Source organism: Ranitomeya imitator, chromosome 6, assembly GCF_032444005.1.
Source record: "Ranitomeya imitator isolate aRanImi1 chromosome 6, aRanImi1.pri, whole genome shotgun sequence".
NCBI lineage: Eukaryota > Metazoa > Chordata > Amphibia > Anura > Dendrobatidae > Ranitomeya > Ranitomeya imitator.
The window spans coordinates 448949802-448974236 of NC_091287.1; the positions used below are offsets into that span (position 1 = coordinate 448949802).

At 44.9% G+C, this 24435-nt stretch overlaps 1 protein-coding gene across 1 annotated transcript in view; it reads right to left on the minus strand.

Moving 5' to 3' along the window:
• Positions 1-3601, minus strand: part of PPP1R42 (protein phosphatase 1 regulatory subunit 42) — a 91967-nt gene extending 88366 nt beyond the window's left edge. Inside the window, exons 1-2 of the mRNA XM_069731431.1 lie at positions 3551-3601; positions 654-846 (exon numbers count right to left, since the gene is read on the minus strand). Coding sequence (XP_069587532.1) covers positions 654-785 — 132 coding nt within the window. The 5' untranslated portion in view covers positions 786-846; positions 3551-3601. The remainder of the gene's footprint in view (positions 1-653; positions 847-3550) is intronic.
• Between the last annotated feature and the right edge of the window lie 20834 nt (positions 3602-24435).

The window sequence follows — 24435 nt, forward strand, 5'->3', positions numbered from 1 at the left end:
ACGCGCCGCATGTCCGGTTACGCAGGGCCGCCTAAGGGCTACCTATGGGTATGTTTCCACTAAGCTCTAACATCTGGAAGCTGCGGATTGGACACTGCGGCTGTACGCAGCATCCAATCCGCAGCAAATCCTGAATGTTTCCTCACCGTGGAAACATACCCTAAGGCAGCACCGCCCACCACTTCTTACCCAAGCATTGGTCCCCACTTGCTTGTTTCTGGTTCCTTTGGATACATGTTTGTTCTGTCGCTCCAGTTATCGACCTGGCTTGTATACCCATCCTGTCTGACCTCTCCACTCCTGACCTCGGCTTTATACTCTGATCTTGTGTTGCTTGCCCTGACCACATCTTTATCTTCATCTTCCTGTACCTCTTACCAGTATCTCTGACCCTCCGGTCAGCTGCTGCAGACCCAGGGACTGCCCTGAGAGTGGTACCTGGTGACTACCTACGTCCTAAGTCTACCCTCACCATCAGGGCCTCTACTGAATGCCAGGTAGTCGCTTCATTATGCCCCTCCAAGGTAAGCCCGGCCCATGTCAGAGTGGGTCCGCACCCACCAGTGTTAGATAGATAGATAGATAGATAGATAGATAGATAGATAGATAGATAGATAGATAGATAGATAGATAGATAGATTCCTGGTACTTACAAGACAGTCTATGTGTTTATTAGAAAAATTCAGATGAGTCACCCGCTTCAAACACTGAGTGATGTTTTCATCTTTCCTGTTGCGGAGGTGATTGTTGGTCCGTGCAATGAGATCAACTGTCAGACGCACCATAATTACTTAGTTGAAACAAAAGACTTGTTAAGTGTGTATGATTCTAAGATTCATCATTACCCTGAAAAGAAAAGAGAAAATGATGCCATATTATCTACTGCAGGTTTTCAGTTTATCCCTGATCTATACACATGCCAATACTAACTCCTAGAAGTTACAGTGGGAATAGTTCAGAACATAAAATCGATGTCAGGTTTATCTGACACATAGCGACATTTTCCTCAGTGTCAGAAGGCACGAACCGACCAGACAGCTCTGACAGTGAGCCATTAGATTGGATCCGGCCAGAGACAACACATGAAATATAAAGCTATAAAATAGTACTGTAGAATTACAACCTGTGGGAAGTACTGACATGTCTACTTTATTAGATAGTGCTCATTTATACTTATTCAGAAATTATCTAAAAAAAAGTCAGCAGAACTGGGATTAGGCTAAATGAATTGCCTAAGAATCATCTATTGAGAGAGTGGGAGCTATGCCTCGTCATCACTTGTAAAGCCACGGATGACCTATCACCAGGACCACGTGTCAGGGCAGGAAGGGACCCTTGGTTCATGGTAACTGAATGGTAACTACGTTTAGTTATATAATAAGACCAGTAAGATGCGGGGGCAATGCATGTAATATGGCCCCATTCTCACTTCCAATTGTCACACTTTTTTTTATTAAAGCACAAGCTTATATGTTATTACAGAACATATCACACAGCAGAAAGGCATTCATAACACAGAGCACTGCCATCTTTAATGGGAAAATCCACCCCGGCATGTGCTCTCACATGGCAATTTTAGGACAACCCCCCGTCACTATAATGCGCCCTATGGTCAGCGGTATTCTGCCAGTCCTATAGTAGTGTTCCCACTGAGCTCCATAAGGAAAATCCAGCAATGAGAAGACATGTGAAGTGTGACATACAGCACATTAACGAGAAACATTGTTCTTTTCTATAACGGATAACACAATTGCCAGAAAAAGAAAACATCTAAACTCTCTGCTGAGCCAGTGTATAAATATAGGTGGCACGCTACAGTATGCCACAAAGCACGCGCCTGCTCAAATGTCACCAATCCAGAAACCAAACTACCAAAAGAGGCATCTGTGTGCGGCACAGGATGTGACAAGAGGATTATGTAGGTGCCACACAAAGGCCGTCAGTGCTGGACAAACTTATTATAGGGGCATACGACTGGCACACTGTTATAGGGGCATATATGACTGGCACACTATTATAGGGACATATATGACTGGCACACTATTATAGGGGCATATATGACTGGCACATTATTATAAGGGCATATATGACTGGCACATTATTATAGGGGCATATATGACTGGCACACTATTATAGGGGCATATATGACTGGCACATTATTATAAGGGCATATATGACTGGCACATTATTATAAGGGCATATATGACTGGCACATTATTATAGGGGCATATATGACTGGCACGCTATTAAAGGGGCATATATGACTGGCACGCTATTATAGGGGCATATGACTGGCACGCTATTATAGGGGCATATATGACTGGCACGCTATTATAGGGGCATATATGACTGGCACGCTATTACAGAGGCATATATGACTGGCACATTATTATAGGGACATATATGACTGGCACACTATTACAGAGGCTTATATGACTGGCACACTATTATAGGTGCATATATGACTGGCACACTATTATAGAGGCTTATATGACTGGCACATTATTATAGGGACATATATGACTGGCACACTATTATAGGGGCATATATGACTGGCACATTATTATAGGGGCACATATGACTGGCACACTATTATAGAGGCTTATATGACTGGCACATTATTATAGGGGCATATATGACTGGCACGCTATTATAGGGGCATACATGACTGGCACGCTATTATAGGGGCATATATGACTGGCACATTATTATAGGGGCACATATGACTGGCACACTATTATAGAGGCTTATATGACTGGCACATTATTATAGGGGCATATATGACTGGCACGCTATTATAGGGGCATACATGACTGGCACGCTATTATAGGGGCATATATGACTGGCACATTATTATAGGGGCATATATGACTGGCACATTATTATAGGGGCATATATGACTGGCACATTATTATAGGGGCATATATGAATGGCACGCTATTATAGGGGCATATATGACTGGCACATTATTATAGGGGCATATATGACTGGCACGCTATTATAGGGGCATACATGACTGGCACGCTATTATAGGGGCATATATGAATGGCACGCTATTATAGGGGCATATATGACTGGCACATTATTATAAGGGCATATATGACTGGCACGCTATTATAGGGGCATATATGACTGGCACATTATTATAGGGGCACATATGACTGGCACATTATTATAGGGGCATATATGAATGGCACATTATTATAGGGGCATATATGACTGGCACGCTATTATAGGGGCATATATGACTGGCACATTATTATAGGGGCACATATGACTGGCACACTAAGTGAGAAGTGGCGATACTGGTTGGCAGACAGACAGAAAAGGCTTCAGTGGCTTCCTGGCCTGGAATTTGGGGGTCGGTATACAGTGACCCATGATTGCGGGTAGCAGCTTTCAGCCAGTGTTTGGGGTTTGCACTGCCTCCTCGGCCTTAGCCAGGTGAGGTCTCCTTCCTGACTGGCCCCGCCGGTACCGCTCACATAACACTCCAGAGCACCGTGCACGTGGCTATAACGTACAATAACGAGCAGGTCCCGTCACTCACCGGCCGCACCGCTCCATACGCTCTGTGTAAGTACACAGCCCGGAACAGCGTGCGTTACTATGGAGACAAAGTTACCGCGCAGGCGCATAACCAGCCATCCCCTGCTGAGAGGAGTCTGGTTGATACTTAGCAATGTCAACCCAGGTGCCGACCGCCAGACACCACTGAACGACTGTAGCTCCACTTCCCGCTATGCGCTGATCTTATCGTTGCTGTGTTGGAAAATAAAGCTAACATATATACATAATATCTTATGTTATTATGTTACAGGGAGAAACATGGATTCGGAGGAGGCTGTCCACGCAGTGGACTCTCGATTTATGTTGAACTTATCTACTTTAATGGTACAGTAACATGCTGTGGATTTTACACGTGGAAAATCCATGAGTGAGAGCTGCACCAACTACACCAGGAGGAGCATGGACACAGACACAACACATGGACTCAGACAGAACACACGGACACCGACACAACACACGGACACAGACACAACACACGGACACAGACACAACACACGGACACAGACACAACACACGGACACAGACACAACACACGGATACACACACGGACACAGACAACACACGGACACAGACACAACACACGGATACAGACACACACGGACACAACACACGGACACAGACAACACACGGACACAGACACAACACACGGACACAGACACAACACACGGATACAGACACACAAGGACACAACACGGACACAGACAACACACGGACACAGACACAACACACGGATACAGACACACACGGACACAACACAAGGACACAGACACAACACACGGACACAGACACAACACACGGCCACAGACACAACACACGGACTCAGACACAACACACGGACACAGACACAACACACGGATACACACACGGACACAGACAACACACGGACACAGACACAACACACGGATACAGACACACACGGACACAACACACGGACACAGACAACACACGGACACAGACACAACACACGGACACAGACACAACACACGGATACAGACACACACGGACACAACACACGGACACAGACAACACACGGACACAGACACAACACACGGATACAGACACACACGGACACAACACAAGGACACAGACACAACACACGGACACAGACAACACACGGACACAGACACAACACACGGACTCAGACACAACACACGGACACAGACACAGACACAACACACGGACACAGACAACACACGGACACAGACACAACACACGGACACAGACACAACACACGGATACAGACACAACACGGATACAGACACAACACACGGACACAGACACAACACACGGACACAGACACAACACACGGACACAGACACAACACACGGACACAGACACAACACACGGATACAGACACAATACACGGACACAGACACAACACACGGATACAGACACAACACACGGATACAGACACAACACACGGATACAGACACACACGGACACAACACACGGACACAGACACACCACACGGACACAGACACAACACACGGACACAGACACAACACACGGATACAGACACACACGGACACAACACACGGACACAACACACGGACACAGACACACCACACGGACACAGACACAACACACGGACACAGACACAACACACGGACTCAGACACAACACACGGACACAGACACAACACACGGACACAGACACAACACACGGACACAGACACAACACATGGACTCAGACACAACACACGGACACAGACACAACACACGGATACACACACGGACACAGACAACACACGGACACAGACACAACACACGGATACAGACACACACGGACACAACACACGGACACAGACAACACACGGACACAGACACAACACACGGACACAGACACAACACACGGATACAGACACACACGGACACAGGGAGTTCGTCCTTGTCGTGAGTTGATCCGGGACATTAAACATGACTTGCTACGGTTATGGGTTTCTTTTCGGGACATGTCTATTGTGTGGTCGGAGATTGTTCAACGGAAATCCTGGAGGCGCGCTAGGTCGGTGGACAAGATTAATAAGGTCCGCATCAAGGTGAATCGGGCTGTTTCTGGTTTTGTCGTACGGAAGGGGGGCTTTGCCGTGCGTCATTTTTAGTTGGATCGTGGTGGTGACCAATATCTTTTGGGTGATGGTGTTCATCTGAACACAGTGGGCATTGACTTGTGCGCCCTTAGGCTGCAGTCTGGAATTGAGCGGGCCATAGCGGTTAAGGTTGGTGGGGTCTCGGGTACTTGAGGGGGTCAAGTATCCTTGTGGTGGCAGGGGGAGGGGTCCTTGGAGTTGGTGCTAAATTGGCCGGGGGGGTCCGTCGGTATACGGATTCTCCAGTTGGTATAAGTTTTGGTTGCGGGTCTGGTGATTTGGGGGAATCTTGGTAACGGTGGGCCAGATTCCTAAGTTGGAAGTGGACAAGGGTAACCCTTCGGGGTATTTTGGTGCTCTCGACCCTGTGGGGTAACGGCTGAGAGTAATCTACGGTTGGTCTCTTGTCCACTTGTTTATACTATGGTTAACACCAGACTTTTAGCTTCAAGGACCCCTTCCCAGATCATGTTACGGTTATATGTTTTGTTTGTTTATAATAAAGGCCGCTGTGGCCAATTATATCCAACTGGAGACTCATGTCATTATTTGGATGTTGGGAAGGAAAGGGGTCGGAGACCCCTTGGGGAGACACATTCACGGTGGTCGACAATACCAATGTCAAGACCAGGCTGTTGCGAGCCGCCCCACCCCCTCCCCTGGGCAGCTTACATGGAAGCCGCCATGACAGGGGGTTTGGAGCAGGAAGAAAGGGGGCGTGGAGTTTCGCTCCTAGGGGAGGGTTAATGCTGGCCAGAGAGGGTATGGGGTGAGTGGAGGGGAGGAGCCGATCACTTCCTGCTCTGAGGACCTGATTGACAGGTTGGTCACACTTGCCAAGCATAGTGCTTGACAAGTGTGACCAACCTTTTACTATTGACGTTGCCTATGCAGCATCAATAGTGAAAAGATAGAACATTAATAATAATAAAAAAAAAGGTTATTCTCACCTTCCAACGGCCCCCGATCTCCTCAGCGGTGCACGCGGCGGCTTCAGTTCCTATGATGCTTTGCGTGAAGGACCTGGGATGATGTTGTGGTCACATGACCGTGACGTCACAAAGGTCCTTCGCGCAAAGCATCCATGGAAACGGAAGCCGCCGCGCGCACCGCTGAGGAGATCAGGGGCCGTCGGAAGGTGAGAATAACATGCACAAAAAATTTTGGTTGCATTCTAATAATAGGATGCTTAATGTATGCTTTTTTCACGGTTTTATCGCCTTTTTATAGCGAAAAATCCGGAACGTGTGCACACAGCCTTACAGTAGACTGTGGACTGACTGGCTACAGCTTTTACAATACACTGTGCATAGACTGACCACAGTCATTATCTCTGAGATATGTAATTTTGGCTCCAGTGTGTTATACTTATTGGTGTGTATAGCATGTAGCAGGAACATATTATCATATATTTGTCTTTTTACAGGTGACTGAATCCCAGTGAGATGGTGGAACGTGACATTTTTCTTTGTGGACTCCAAGAAGACAATCAGAAGTATCACATAGGAGGTAATTAATTTTCATATGAATTATGGATAATCGTTGGTCTAAGCTGGAGTTCTAGTCAATAATAACACGTCACTCCGTTATCCACACTTAGGGTGCACAGAGAAAGGATACCAATCCTATCAATAGTTTGAAAAAAAATCTGGCACTGCCTTTCAGCCACAAAAAAATATATTTATTTGAATATAATACTCCAAAAGGTTATATTCATGTAACGTTTCAGTCTTCTCTTAGACCTCCTTCAGACTAGAGTACAATTAACAAAATAAAGAATAGTACATAATCAGTTATAATACATCACTGATATACAAAAATTGAACAACAAACAAATACAGTGAAATACAATGAGCTGATAAAGACCCATGGATAAACAGAGTTACAAGTCAAACTCAATGACCTTGAGTGGTAATCAAGGGTATAAAATACCTATTTCCTCACATTAATAATATGAGAATCATCAAAAACAATTCATGAACTTACTTCAGTTATAGACTGATACAACAATAAGTATATATATATATTCCATATATATAAGTTTTCAAATCATGTACTCTAAGGCTGGGTTCACATTGCGTTAATGCAGCCCGTTCAACACATGCGTTAAACGGGTTGCGTTAACGCAAGTGCCGACTTGCTATCGCAGATAGAGCTAGCAAATGCTCTATCTGCGCTAGCGGTGACGAACCTGGAAACGCTGCAGCCTGCGTCCCAGGGTCCGTCACTCAATGACGGCACATCGCTAGCGCACGCCTTTTGTAGCGCTTGATTGTTTTTGCCACTGCACTTGGGGACGCTTTCAAAGTTTTTCCAATTTTTCGGACTGACTGACCTTCATTTCTTAAAGTAATGATGGCCACTCGTTTTTCTTAGCTGCTTTTTTCTTGCCATAATACAAATTCTAACAGTCTATTCAGTAGGACTATCAGCTGTGTATCCACCAGACTTCTGCACACACAACTGATGGTCCCAACCCCATGTATAAGGCAAGACATCCCACTTACTAAACCTGACAGGGCACACCTGTGAAGTGAAAACCATTCCCGGTGACTACCTCTTGAAGCTCATCAAGAGAATGCCTAGAGTGTGCAAAGCAGTCATCAAATCAATAGGTGGCTACTTTGAAGAACCTAGAATATAAGACATAATTTCAGTTGTTTCACCCTTTTTTGTTAAGTATATAATTCCACATGTGTTAATTCATAGTTTTGATGCCTTCAGTGTGAATGTACAATTTTCATAGTCATGATAATACAGAAAAATCTTTAAATGAGAAGGTGTGTCCAAACTTTTGGTCTGTACTGTAAGCCTTTAGCGGAACCCCGTATGTTTGAGGTATAGGAGATGGAGAAAAATGTCCTTTCAAAAGCGCTGTGAAATGATAGAAAAATATATAAATACCATAATGGTATTAGCACAAAAGAAGGTATATGCATTAGAGGAAAGTCTTTAAACAAATGCATATAGCTGCTTACCATGTACTTTGAATGAATAGGGATCCAGTGTGACTGGCGCTAAGTAAGTTGTGCAAGCTGTGCTATAGAAAGAGCGCTAGGAGATAGTACCATATCGGGGGGTTTTATATGTAGTGCAACCATGTTTCCAGATGGTGATTGCCGGAAAAGGATTCTCTGTTGGAACGCACGGAAGTCGGCGTACCAGAAGTGCATCACTGAGTTTGTACGCAACCGGAAGTTACTAGTGAAACGCATGGTGGAAAGCAAACCGGAAGTGCGTAGTAATGTAAGACGATACCAGTCTTTAGTGCCCAGAAGAGCGTATCGGTGGAACACAGGAATACTTAGGTATGGAATAAAGAGAATGGAATGGAATAAAGAGAATAATTAGTACCTCACTGGTGGAAATTACTCTAAACAAGAATTAAAAAATAAAAATAAAAATGTTAATAATAAAAATAATAATAGTAATAAAATAATAACAATCTATGTCCATACCCCTCCGTGTCATATATTCTTTAACGTTGTTAAATTGATTGTTGTTGCTAGAAAACATGAAACAAAACATGGATTACAATCTTATAAGGAAATCACTTTCTAGATATTATCTATATACATAATTGTCTAAGGGGTACTTCCGTCTGTCTGTCTGTCCTTCTGTCACGGTTATCCGTTCGCTGATTGGTCTCGGCAGCTGCCTGTCATGGCTGCCGCGACCAATCAGCGACGGCCACAGTCCGATTAGTCCCTCCCCTACTCCCCTGCACTCACTGCCCGGCGCCCGCTCCATACTCCCCGCAGTCACCGCTCACACAGTGTTAATGGCAGCGGTAACGGCCCGCGGTGTAACGCACTCCGTTACGGCTGCTATTAACCCTGTATGTCCCCAACTATTTACTATTGATGCTGCCTATGCGGCATCAATAGTAAAAATATGTCATGTTAAAAATAATAAAAAAAAACAAAAAACCTGCTATACTCACCCTCCGCCGCCTTTCTCGCTCCTCTCCACGCTCCCGGGATCGCTCCATTGCAAGCAGCAGGTTCCGCTCCCGTCCCAGGGCTGGTGTGGGACAAGGACCTGCCGTGACGTCATGGTCGGTCATGTGACCGTGACGTCATCATAGGTCCTACTCACACCGCTTGCAATGGCGCGGTCCCGGAAGCGTGGAGAGGAGCGAGAAAGGCGGCGGAGGGTAAGTATAGCAGGACTTCCAACGGGCTATAGGTGAGTATATGTTTATTTTTTTTTTTTTTAAGTCTCTATGCTACATGGCTCTGTGCTGGGCAATATACTACGTGGCTTTGCTATATACTATGTGGCTGGGCAATACGTGGCTGGGCAATATACTACGTGGCTGCGCAATATACTACGTGACTGGGCAATATACTACGTGGCTGGGCAATATACTACGTGGCTGGGCAATATACTACGTGGCTGGGCAATATACTACGTGGCTGGGCAATATACTACGTGGCTGGGCAATATACTACGTGGCTGGGCAATATACTACGTGGCTGGGCAATATACTATGTGGCTCTGTGCTGTATACTACATCACTGGGCAATATACTACGTGGCTGGGCAATATACTATGTGGCTGGGCAATATACTACGTGGCTCTGTGCTGTATACCACGTCACTGGGCAATATACTACGTGGCTGGGCAATATACTACGTGACTGGGCAATATACTACGTGACTGGGCAATATACTACGTGACTGGGCAATATACTACGTGGCTCTGTGCTGTATACTACGTCACTGGGCAATATACTACGTGGCTGGGCAATATACTACGTGACTGGGCAATATACTACGTGGCTGGGCAATATACTACGTGGCTGGGCAATATACTACGTGGCTGGGCAATATACTACGTGACTGGGCAATATACTACGTGGCTGGGCAATATACTACGTGGCTGGGCAATATACTACATGGCTCTGTGCTGGGCAATATACTACGTGACTGGGCAATATACTACGTGGTTGGGCAATATACTACGTGGCTGGGCAATATACTACGTTGCTCTGTGCTGGGCAATATACTATGTGGCTGGGCAATATACTACGTGGCTCTGTGCTGGGCAATATACTACGTGGTTGGGCAATATACTATGTGGCTGGGCAATATACTACGTGGTTGGGCAATATACTACGTGGCTGGGCAATATACTACGTGGCTGGGCAATATACTACGTGGCTCTGTGCTGGGCAATATACTATGCGACTGGGCAATATACTACGTGGTTGGGCAATATACTACAAGGCTGGGCAATATACTACAAGGCTGGGCAATATACTATGTTGCTCTGTGCTGGGCAATATTCTATGTGGCTGGGCAATATACTACGTGGCTCTGTGCTGGGCAATATACTACGTGGCTGGGCAATATACTACGTGGACATGCATATTCTAGAATACCCAATGCATTAGAATCGGGCCACCATCTAGTAATCAATAAATGCTCATTGGATCATATTCTCTATTTAACCCTTTAGGCTCCATACTCTGTAAAAAATGAATCCAAAAGGCTTCTCTGTGTTTGAGTAAACTGATCTGGATACCTCCTCTTCTATTTCCTTCAATCTTTTCTAGTACTAAAAATCTCAATTGCGCAATTGGGCAGCATGGTGGCTTAGTGGATAGCACTGCAGCCTTGCAGTGCTGGAGTCCTGGGTTCAAATCCCACCAAGGACAACATCTCAAAAAGTTTGTATGTTCTCCCTGTGCTTGTGTGGGTTTCCTCCGGGCTCTCTGGTTTCCTCCCACATTCCAAACACATACTGATAGGGAATTTAGATTGTGAGCCCCATCGGGGACAGCGATGATAATGTCTATTAAGAGCTGCGGAATATGTTAGCGCTATATAAAAATAAAGATTATTATTATTATTAATGGTATGTCCAGTATTGTGAAAATGATGGGAAATTGGTAAGTGATGAAGTCCACATCGTATATTTGATTTGTGGTGTGAGATGCGGTCCTTTATAGCCTGTGTGGTTTCACCCACATAAATTTTGCCACAAGGGCATTTCATGGCATAAACCACAAATTTTGATTCACAAGTGTAGAATCCCTTGATAGGGATGTCCACACCCGTGAAAGGATGTAAAATAATAATAATAATATTTTTTATTTATATAGCGCCAACATATTCCGCAGCACTTTACAATTAAGCGGGGACATGTACAAACAATAAATTCGGTACGAGTTAAGACAATGGTAGGTCCTTTTAAAACATTGGCACACTGTGCACATTGATGACAAGGGGATGTACTGTACCTTTCCTTTGTGTTTGGAGAAATTTCTGTCTAGAAATCCTGAGAGTGGATTCAATGTCAGCATGGAAGAAAAGGTACCTGAAATTCAGGAATTTCTGGGAAACTATTTTTCAATACGGGCCAATGTTTATGGATTTTCTTGTGGAATCTATACATAAAAGGATGAAAAGTGTCGAGGAATGGGATCCCCTGACCTGATGTGGATTTATGTGAGGGACGTATGATATTGCGACAACATCGTAATAATCGACGAGGATATCCTCTCTGTGCAAATTTCTCCTCCATTTCATCCAACCGTTGAGAACATTTAATGGGGTCACTGACAATCCTCTTCACCCTTTCAAACTGTGAAATGGGAATGTTTTTTTTTTTACTGCAACCGGATGACAACTTTCGTATAATAATCAATTATTACAGTCCGCATCTTTGATAAAAAAGGTCAACTATCACATTACCATGGGCATTTTGAATTATTTTGCTATCAATAAAACTTATCTCTGTTGTATGACTATTTAAGGTAAAGGTAAGTTCTGGCTATCTACTGTTAAGATAAATGTGAAATTGATCTAATGTTTCTGGTGGTCCTTGCCATAGACAAAAAATGTCATCTATAAATCTTCACCATAACAGACAATGCGATTGGTACAATGCATTCGGATATATGAATTCTGACTCTAAAAAATCCATAAAGCAGTTGGCATATGGTGGAGCCACATGTGACCCCATAGCCGTGCTTTGAATTTGAAGATAGAATGTGTGCTCAAACAAGAAGAAATTTTCTGTTAGTACTAAATTCAATAGATCAATCAAAGAGACAACAACAGAATCCATAGAAGATCATTCCAATAACTGTTTGATTGCTGTGATACCTTTACTATGCTGTATAGAGGTATACAGGTTGTTTACATCAAAAGTTGCTAGTAAAGTCCCCTCTGATATTCGACCTAAATTTCTGATAATTTGTAAAAATGCCCCGGTGCCTAAAAGAGAATATGGTATATCCTTGATGAGGGGAGTAAGGACCTTCTCAAATAACCTTGATAAGGGGGATAAAATAGAGTCGGTCGAGGCGACTATCGGTCTACCTGGTGGATTATCAAGCCTCTTATGTATCTTAGGCAGTGTGTAAAAGACAGGAACGATAGGATCTGTTTTGGTCAAAAGTTCCTAGGTATTTTTATCAATAATATTGTGAGTTAAAGCACACTCCAGAAGCAATGCTATTTTTTCTTTGACTGACATTGTGGGATTACTAGGTAGAGGTAAATAAACTTCTCTATTCAAAAGTTGTGATTGGATTTAATTATGATAAAAAGAGCGGTCCATAACAACTGCCAGATTTTTCTTCAAACTAGGATTGAGTTCTAGATCTGCAGAGGTGTAATAACAACTTCCTGATAGATGACAATATGCTGTATGTGTTTTTTTCAAATGTACATCTTCTATACACAACTCCTAGTATAACATCACCATATCTCAGGTACAGAGATGGGGAACATTTTTTCTCATTATCCTCTGTCTTCCAATAACACTCACAAGGATGTGTGAATGTAGCCTAAGGGGAACCATACACAATAGCCGTCAGCTGAACGATGGTTGGCGATCATTCGGCTGGCAGCTCTGTCTCTCGACTCTTCCATACACAGAAGTGCTCACTTTGCACTTCGCTCCTGGGTTCTATGGGAAAGAGCCACTGAAAGACTCCTCCGGCGGTGGCTTAGCATGCCAATCATTAGCTTGAAATTGGACATGGAGAATCCTTATCTCCCCTGACATCATCAGTTTGGAAGAATCTGGACTGTCCCATACATATTTGGCTGTTGGTGGGTTCAACCGATGTTGGTTTAGTGTATTTGGGGGTCTTATTCATATGAGTATATGATAGATGGTCCCCAGCTATCATAGTGCGGAGCCCCAGGGTCCTGGTCGTCACAGTGGTATTGCTTTCCACTCAGGATGCTACGTTTGGAGGCAATGAAGGATAACTGCATCCAGGTATCACAAACATGCAACACATTTCACACTCCAGGCACCAGGGGGAGCTCTTGCTCCTATTTATTAGGTCACTTCCCACATAGGTAAAACTGGTCGCCTGTAGGGAAAGTTAGTTAGTTGCTGGCTGAGCTCAGCTCAGTGAGTTGGTCCTGACAGGGGTGGGATCCTCTCAGAGAATGAAGGAGAAGGACACAGAGCTGTGCATGCCCTCAGAGCTGTAGCTCCCAGAAAGAGACACATAGAAGGCAGAACTGTATTGCAGCGAGCATGAAGGAAGTCGTAGCAAAGGAGAGGATACCAGAAGGGGACCAGCCCTACACAGGCTGCCTCCTTCTGTGGCGCAGAATCCTGGTAGCCAGAACACCGAGGGAGTAACGACCTTTATGCTTTGCTCCAGAGACCGGCAGGACAGCTAATTGCAACCTGTCCACCCAACACCCAGGAGGCACGGAGGCAACCTTTGGAGGCCGGGACATGCTAGAGTCCCTATAAACAGCCTCTAGCCATCAGTCATACGGGTTTGTCCTATCCTATATGGGTGACAGAGAGAAAGACATTGCAACTGTGAGGACCTTATGTGAAGCCTTAGGCAGTAAGGAACTACAACACTGCAGCGCAAGGGAAGGCTACTGATTGCCACCTGGACAAGGGGACTTTGGACTTGCCTCCAAACCGGCCGGACTCTGCCTGCTCTGTGGTTTGGTGCCCTGGACTGAGGATGCTGAATTCTTCAGTAAAGGTAAAGAGACTGCAACCTTGTGTCCCTATTCTTCTCTGCGCCTCTCACAATCCACCATCTACACACCGGGAAGCCCTGGGGACATACTTCACCTGTGGACCCCTTAAAGCAGCGTCGGTCACCCTGACCGAATACCACAGGTGGCGTCACGAACACAAAGTTTATCCCTTTAAAGACCTTTCCCTTTTACACGGACGTCCCAGGGCCACGGACCGGGTCAGCCACCATGACATCCCCCTGTGAACCGCAGGACCCGGTACTGAGTACCCCACGGCCCCATGGGGGCGCTCCAAAAGTTGGTTTGATTTCCTTGTTGATCAGGTGAGGACCATATTGCTTTTATTACATAATATATACTTAGCTACTATCATTCATTGCCATGGCCACATTTGTTTTGACTTAAATGGACTCCTTCAGTGTTTCTCTGCTTTTCCCCATGGTCACTGGTATAAATGAAATACATGCATTTTGCCTTACTGGTGTAAATGGATACATTGGTTCAGATGGATGTAATTATTAGTGTGTGTCCTTTGGTTTATGCACATAGCACCATTTCCTACTTAATACATTAATGCCTGTGTAGTGATATACAAGCCCTAAGGTGAAGTGATCTAAGGTAAACAGCACATTTCTCCGAGGACATGATAGATGGCTTGTGTATGAATCTAAAACATGTTTACATACATGAGGGATTGTTCCTAAAATAAGGGACAATGTCATCTTCTTGCATGGCGTCATGTGCTTAACCTTACAAAATACACTGATTGTTAATGAGATCTCATGTTGTGGTAGTAGCAGCACAATCCTCACATGAGCTGGATACATTGCAGAAAAAAACAACACTGGGCTCATGCACAGTTTTTACAAGAAAAACGATCCAAGTTCCATCAGTTTTTTTTATCACATTGTCATCAAAGTTTCATCAGAGTTTGGTCAGACTTTCATCAGTTTTTGGCTAAGTTCACACAAGCACATTAAAAATTGTCATTATTTCATCCTGAAAATTTTGACAATTTTTTTTCTCATTTGACACCCGTTTTTTTTTTTTTTTACAGCAGCAGTTATTAATAATTTATAAGACCATTCAAAGTTTTGCAACATATCTGTAAAAAATGGATGGATGCTATACGGTGGCTTCACAAGGCACCCATTATTTGTGATTTTCTTGCCTGTCTTGATGAGGGGGCATTGTGGAGTCAGATGCTGTAGATCAGAGGTCCCCAACCTTTCTGACCTTGAGAGCCACATCCAGCTATGAAAGAGGTCATGAGCCACATTCAGCTCTGAGAGGATCGCGAGCCACAACCAGATCCTTCCCCACTCATAGTAGTGACACTGAGAGCCTCCATTACCGGTATAATAACCAAAGCTTTTCCACTGAAATCACACCAAGGCAGTATGCCAAGCTCCATGGTTTCCTATCTCACCCCCATTCAGATCTGCTCTTCTGTACAGGGCTACACACAAAAGTCACATTTACACCTGGTGCTAATGCACCAAGCTGGTAGGCAGCCGCGAGCCACACATCACGGGCTCGTGAGCCACATGTGGCTCCTGAGCTACAGGTTGGAGACCCCTGCTGTAGATCCGTGAATCTACATGGCCGCCTCTTCATGTATCTGGAGCGTCTGACGAGTTGGGTGCACTTCCCTGCACCCCCTTAGGAATCTTACTCCAGTCATGAACTGGAATGAGATTTCTGTTGTAGGGAGCACCACAGGAAGTCATGAATTAGATGATCCGCGCGGTCACACACCCACCACGCTCAGCTCAGCCCATTTTGGCAGAGCTGTGAGATTCCGATGTGAAAACACAACAGTTGCAAAATTTTGGCACAACTTGGAGTTCTGACAAAATTTTGTGAGTTTTCAGCGCTTTTTCAGGAGCATATCAAATGGTATTTTGGGGGACATACAGAGGGATTTGGGAGCTAATAAACACGTTTGTGCAATGCAGCACTGGAGCAGTTAAAGGTGGTGCCATTTGTTCATAGGCTCAAAAACTGGTAACAGGTTACCCTTCATTTATTTATTTATTTTTCATTTTGGGGTCAGCAGCATTAATTGTAAAGTGCAGCATGCTCTAGACATGGTGTTTTTACCATAGTCTTCTCTATGAGACAACCATAAAAAAAATGCATGTCCCAAATGTAACAAATAAAAAATGCTATGAAATACGTTAAAAAAAAAAAAAAAAAAAAAAAAAAAGGTTGGCGATAAAGTCCTAAAGGTAAAAAGTAACTACTGGGAGAACAGGGGTTAAGTTCTGACACAAATCATAACCTTTCTCAGCTTTCAGCGTGTCCTTCCTTTGGCAGTGGTGCCTCATTGGAGTAGCCACCAGTCCCGGCTCTATCGCTCTCTGCTTACATCACCGTGTACAGACACAAAGCAGAGCAGGGTCATATCAATGGATTCCTGCACATGTGCATAATTCACACTTCTGTAATGCATCACTCAAGTGACAATCTGTCAATAAAGAAAAGTTTATGGGTTAAAGTCTTGCTCGGCTTTTGTTATGCTGTGTTTATTTGCACTTTGTGGAGCATACAGTAGGAAAATGTATCATGCGGTTACATTGTACCATACCGACTACTTTCTCGAAACAACAATGGCCCAGAATGAGTTAGTAAAGTGTTTCTATATAAACATGTTCTTCTGGGACTGGAAGTCTCTTGGCGTGTTATAAATCATATATTGTAATGACTTCAACATTTTTCAGATTATATATGTGACCATGATTTCATTCATTATGCAGAGTATGCGTTTTGCAGATATCCAGGAAGTATCCTTCAAGGGACACTAGACCTATCTTATCTCCAGTTCAGTGCAATCTATTGTTCCCCACAAGCCACCATTTCAGACAGGGGCAAAACGACTACAGTGTGCTTCAATAGGAGAAATAACGAGTAGATCACAGAATGTTATGCCCCCATGGACACTAATTTATCTCACTTACCTCAAGTTCTGAGAGCCTTGAGAAACAATGTGATACATTCATTGCATAGTCCCTTTGTTTAAGACACAGTGTACTGGACTGTTGGATGGCCTTTGTGGTTTACAACATTAGGTAGATTTCACTACTTGCTGAAATCATTCTGCATGAACATTGGCCACTGTGGACAGGATAGCTTCTTGCAGATACCACAAACTAGATGGAGGTACGGACATGTTCTGAACAGCCCATTCTATGTCATCCCAGACATGCTCAACAAGATTAAGATCTAGGGAGTGTGAACCAGTCTGTGATTAGATGACTCTTGTACCACAGAGCATTGTCCTGCTGTGGCCTTCTGCCATAGGGTAAACACTTGCCTTATTCGGATGAACGTGGTAAGCCACAATGTCTAAATATCCATGCACAAATGAGTACCCAGGAGCTACAATAAAAATAGTTCCCACACCATTACTCCACCTCCACCAGCCAAAACTGTTATCACCTTACAGAAAGGTTCATCCATTCACACAGCTTATGCCAAACTCTGACCTTCTCATCAGCAAAATATAGCGGAAACCTGGATCATCAAAACAGAATATTTTCCACTGCACTGTGCATTTAGAAAAATGCATGGTACCTACAGTAAAGCATGGTGGGAGCAGTGTCCTTACATGGGTTGCATGAGTGCTTCCTGCATCAGAGAGCTACATTTCATTGATGGAACCATGAATTCATATATGTACTGCTTTATATTGAAATAGATGATGCTACCATCATTCCGTGCCTTTGGTAGACGTGCACTTTTCCAATATGACAATGATTCAAAACCACATGTTTTGCACCTCTGAAGAGCAAGGTGAAAGTGATTCAGTTGCCAAGTTTTTCCTGATCTGAAACCAAGATAAAACATCCCTAGGGAAGTCTGAAGACAGAAGTTGAGCATTATTCTCCATCCAGCATCCAGGCTCTAAAAGAGATCATTCTTGAAGAATGAAAAAAAATTGGTTTTACCCAATTTAATTGAGGCAAAAATTAATACACCCCATATCAAAAACTACTACATCTAGTATTTTGTATGACCTCCATGAAGGGCAGCACCAAGTCTTCTAGGCATGGAATGAATAAGTCAGCAACATTTTGCACCATCTTCAGGTGCTTCTCACAAAATTAGAATATCATAAAAAAGTTAATTTATTTCAGTTCTTCAAAACAAAAAGTGAAACTCATAAATTATATAGAGTCATTACAGACAGAGTGATCAATGTCAAGTGTTTTTTTTTCTGTTAAAGGGAATCTGTCACCTCATTTTGGCCCAATAAACTGCTGTAGATAAGCCCCCCTGATGTAACCTGAAAGATAAGAAAATGATAATTACTTACGGGTAATTTGATTTTCCAGAACCATGACAGCGCCGCACGTGAGAGATGGCATTCGCCCCCAGGAACAGGAAACCTGTAGCAGAGATATAAGAATGGGGCGGCCCCTCTCTCCTCAGTTTGTTTCCAGAGTATGGAAGATGACCGCTTTGTTAGTACACAGTTATGTATCATATTTACATTTGCATAATCTTTCGTTAGCTTCTGTCTACACACATATTTTGCATATATACATTTACTTATATACAATAAGTTTTTTTTTTTTTTTTTTTGTGAATCACACAACCATCACCAAGATAGGGCGGGAATTAATGCGGCGCTGTCATGGTTCTGGAAAATCAAATTACCCGTAAGTAATTATCATTTTTCCCTTCACCATGACAGCACCGCACGTGAGAGGAAGAAATAGAAGACTCCTAGGGTGGGACGACAGCAGACAACACCTTTCTCCCAAAAGACAAGTCCGATAGACCTAAGTCTAACCTATAATGTCGGAAGAAGGTAGAGGGTGAGGACCATACTGCCGCTTTACAAATCTGTTCTATCGAGGCGTTTGCCCTTTCCGCCCAGGAAGTGGCTATAGCACGCGTGGAGTGAGCCGTAACACCCTGTGGGGGAACTTGACCAGAAAAAGAATATGAAAGTGAAATAGCCGTACGCAACCACCGTGCAATAGTTGCCTTTGAGGCCTTTTTTCCCCTGTTTGTCCCCTGAAAGGTGACAAAAAGGGCCGATGACTGATGCCAAGATTTTGTGGCCTCTAAGTATTGAAGGAGGCAGCGTCTGACATCGAGACAATGGAAGGTTTGCTCCCCCTGGGATTTTGGTTGGGAACAGAAAGAGGGCAGAATAATTTCCTGGTCTCTATGAAATTTAGAGTTGACCTTCGGAAGAAAGGCAGGGTCGGTTTTAATAACCACTTTGTCATCATGAAAAATAGTGTAAGGAGGGTTCACCGACATAGCCTGCAGCTCACAAGTACGGCGCGCTGACGTTAAGGCAACTAGGAGAACCGTTTTTAGAGTCAAGGATTTTATGGATATAGAATCAAGAGGTTCAAAGGGGGAAAACGGTTAGAGCCTTCAAAACTAAATTCAAATCCCAGGGAGCTACCTTAGGTAATAATTTTGAGGGTCTGGAAGTAAAGGAGGCTCGAAAGAACCTATAGACCCAAGGGTGGTCAGCAAGTTTATGATCAAACAGTGCACCCAGGGCAGAGACTTGCACCTTTAAGGTGCTAGTAGACTGACCTTTTTCCAACCCCTTTTGGAGAAATTCAAAAATTTCTTTTACCGGGACTTGTTGACTCGAGTTAGACAATTGTCGCCCCGAGAAATCTAGGAATTTTTGCCAGATTTGTTGGTATTTGTCTGAGGTGACCTTTTTCCTGCTAGCGAGCAATGTGGTCACTAAAGGGTTTGAGAATCCTTTTGCTAACAGAAGTCCTCTTTCAAGTTCCATGCGGTGAGATGCAACCTGTGAACTTGGGGATGTTGAACTGGCCCCTGGTGTAGGAGATCCGGGGCATCCGGAAAGATCCACGGGTCCGAGATAGACATGCGCCTGAGCCACGTGAACCATGCTCTTTTCGGCCAAAAAGGAGCTATGAGGATCACTCGTGCTTTGTCTTCCCGAATTTTCCTGAGGACTGTCGGGATTAATGGTATTGGGGGGAATGCGTATGCTAGATGGAATTTCCACCGATATAGGAACGCTTCTACCCCCTCCGGGTGTTCTCTCGGGTTCAGAGAATAGAACCTGTTCACCTTCCGATTTTCTTTTGTGGCGAACAAGTCTATGTCTGGAACGCCCCAGCTGGCACATATTTTTCCAAATACTCGCTGGTTCAGGGACCACTCCCCCTGATGTAACGTGTGACGGCTTAAGTAGTCGGCTACTTGATTCTCTGACCCTTTTAAGTATGTTCCGGTTAGTGAAAGAAGGTTGTTTTCGGCCCATATAAAAAGTTCTTTGGCCTCTGCCATAAGGGATGTTGATCTTGTGCCCCCTTGGCGGTTTATATAAGCTATCGTTGTGTTGTTGTCGGACAACACCACCTCATGTCTTCCTAGAATCCTTTCTTCTATATGAAGAAGTGCTAGCCTTACCGCAGATAATTCCTTCAGATTGGAGGACGCTGTTGTCATTGGGCTCTCCCATTGACCCTATAGGACCTGATTTTCTAAGTGTGCCCCCCAACCCCACGGACTCGCATCGGTAGTAATGACTACTGGATCCCGTATTGACCATGGCACTGCGTTGGTTAGATTTTCTGTTTTCAGCCACCACTCTAGTGAGTTTTGAACCTTTGGTGATAGAAGAATTTTCCGATTCAGATTGTATGGATTTCTTTCTTGTTCGGCTAGTATCTGCCATTGTAACTCTCGTGTGTGGCTTTGTGCCCATCGCGTTGCTGGAATTGTTGCCGTTAGGGCTCCTAAGAGCGACATTGCATTCCTCAGAGAGATAGTCTGTTGTAGTTGGAATGACTGTACACTCTGTTGAATAGATTGAACTTTCCTCTGTGGGAGGACACACTCCTGATTGACTGAATCTAATAAGATTCCGAGGAATTCTTGAGTTTGAGTTGGGACAAGCCTTGATTTTTTCAGGTTTATCATCCATCCTAAACTGGTCAGCACCTCTAGTACTCTTGCGGCCGCTTTTTCGCAACTTTCTTTGTTTTTTGCTATTATCAAAAAATCGTCCAAATAGGGTACCAACATTATGTCTTCTTTTCTGACGAAAGATGCTACTTCGGAAATAATTTTTTTGAATATACGGGGCGCTATGGCTACCCCAAAAGGAAGACATTGATATTGTAGATGGACAGGGTTTTTTCCCAGATTTACCACTAATCTTAGATATTGTTGGTGTTGGACAGCGATTGGCACATGGTAGTAAGCATCTGTAAGATCGATCACCACCATGTAACAGTTTGGGTCGAGTACTTTCACTGCAGTCTTTAAAGTTTCCATCTTGAATTTGTCTATTTGAATGTAATGGTTTAGGGCCTTTAGGTTGAATATTACTCTCAGCGAGCCGTCTGGTTTTGGTGTTAGAAATAAAGTGCTGTAGAACCCTTTCCCTATCTCTTGATGGGGTACTTCTACTAACACCTCTTTTTGCATGAGGAGATGAATTTCTCTTTCTAATATGGCCTGATTTTTTCCCGCCACCTGGGTCATTTGTACACGATTTGGTGGGAGGTTGGAGAACTTGAACCTTAGACCCTCTGACAACAAATTTGTTACCCATTGAGAAGCCGGCAGTGCTGCCCAGTGATGGACAAACCGCCGGAGTCTTCCCCCCACCGGAATGCTGGCGTCACTGACTTTTGGGATCAGGCTTGGGGGGAGGTTTGTTGAAAAGGAATCCCCTTTCTTTCCGCTCCCTCCAGGGTCTGCCTCGACTAGACCTGTCATCTGATCGGCCGCGGGTCCCTCTATATCCAGATCCACGAAAGGACGAACGAGAGGCATCCCATCGGCGCCTGGGAAAGGAAGGAGGTGGAAACCGCTTCTTTTTGTCCGACGCTTTCTCAAGGATCTCGTCTAGAGCTTTGCCAAAAAGGTATTGCCCTTCACAGGGTACTCCACAGAGTTTGACCTTTGATTGGAAGTCAGCCGTCCAATTTTTCAGCCATAATGTTCTCCTTCCTGAATTGGATAATGCACATACACGTGCGGCACTTCTAACAGAATCTATTGAGGCGTCTGCTAGGAATCTCGCGGCGCCTTGCAGAGAGGGCAATGCTTCCAGAAGTCTCTCTCTCGGGCATTTGTTTCTGATTTGGTCACTTAACTCCTCTAACCACTTGACCATAGCACGTGCCGTGCAAGTGGCAGCAACCCCGGGTTTAAATGACCATGTCGCTGCTTCCCAAGCCGACTTTAGAAAAGCATCTGCTTTCTTGTCGAGGGGGTCCCTCAGGGCTCCCATGTCTTCAAATGGTAACGCAACCCCTTTAGAGGTGCTAGCGATGGCTGCATCTAGCTTAGGAGCCTTATCCCAATTTTCACAGACTTCCTCATCAAAGGGGTATTTGCGTTTTAAAGCCTGAGGGATGGACATCTTTTTATTAGGCTTTTTCCACTCACGTTTTATTAATTTGATTATGTTATCATGGAAGGGAAAAAACTTCCGCTTCTTTTCCCCCAAATTGCTAAACATGGTGTCTTGGATTGTCCGCGGTTCTCTAGGGGTTTCTACCCCCATAGTCGTTCTGACAAGTTTGAGCAGCTTTCCAATGTCCTCCGACTGAAAACATGGGTGGCCATACTCCTCATCTGAGGAGTCTAAATCTGAGGCATCAGAGGGGGTTAAGGCTCCCGGCTCATCCCCTGAATCTATGTCCGACCCTTGTTCACATGTTGGGGGAGGGGGGGGTCTCCTTTGTATGATGTTTCAACTGTTCTTTAACTGTAGATTTAACTTCCTCCCGTATAATTGTTTTAATGTTTTGTAATAAGGAAGAAGACTCCTCCACAACTGTTCTGTCGATACAGGGCTGGCAGATTTTTTTGCTGTATAGCCTAGGGAGTTTTTCTTTACATAGTGGACAGGCCCTATTCTTTTGCTTGGAGGTGGCTTTCCCTTCCTATAAAACACAGTGTACAGGGTATCAGTGTGTGTGTGGCTTGCCTTACAAAGGCACTCACCCCTCCAGGACCCTGGGTACCGCTGCAGCTTGAGTGTCTTCCGACATTCTGGGCGCAGGCATCAGCAGCTCCGGATCTACCGCTGGTTCGGACATCTCCGTTTGAAGAGCAGGACCAGCGACTCCTCTTTGCTGCTTTATTATATAGAGGAGCGGTGTGCGCGCCACTGGATCAGCTTCCGCCCGGAAGTGTCCAGCACACTGGCTCCTTCGGCGTGTGACGTCACTTCCTGCGACCGGAAGTCGTCATCCTTCACTTCGGCGCCAGCGTCAGTGAAGGACACGCCCCCTTATCCCCGGACCGGCCTCCTGCAGAGCGGTCGCCGGGGAGTCCAGCGAGGGAAAGGGATGGCGCGGACCCAGCAGCCTGACACCGGACAGCACCGCACGCGATGCCGCCGAGTACGGCTGGCCCCCCTGCGGACCTCGGCCTCCGGACCGGCATCATCAGAGGGAGATCCCTCCGGAGGTAGGAGCTCCGCGACAGGCATCCACCTGCAGGAACAGGAAACCAAAACTGAGGAGGGGCCGCCCCATTCTTATATCTCTGCTACAGGTTTCCTGTTCCTGGGGGCGGATGCCATCTCTCACGTGCGGTGCTGTCATGGTGAAGGGAAAAAACAAGTTAGATTATACTCACCCAGGGGTGGTCCGATGGACGTTGCAGGTCCAGGTCCAGCGCCTCCCATCTTTATACGATGTCGTCATCCTCCTTGCCTCTGTTGCGGCGTACTGATTTGCCCTGTTGAGGGCAGCATAAAGTACTGCAGTGCGCAGGCGCTGGGCCTCTCTGACCTTTCCCGGCACCTGCGCACCTCAGTAC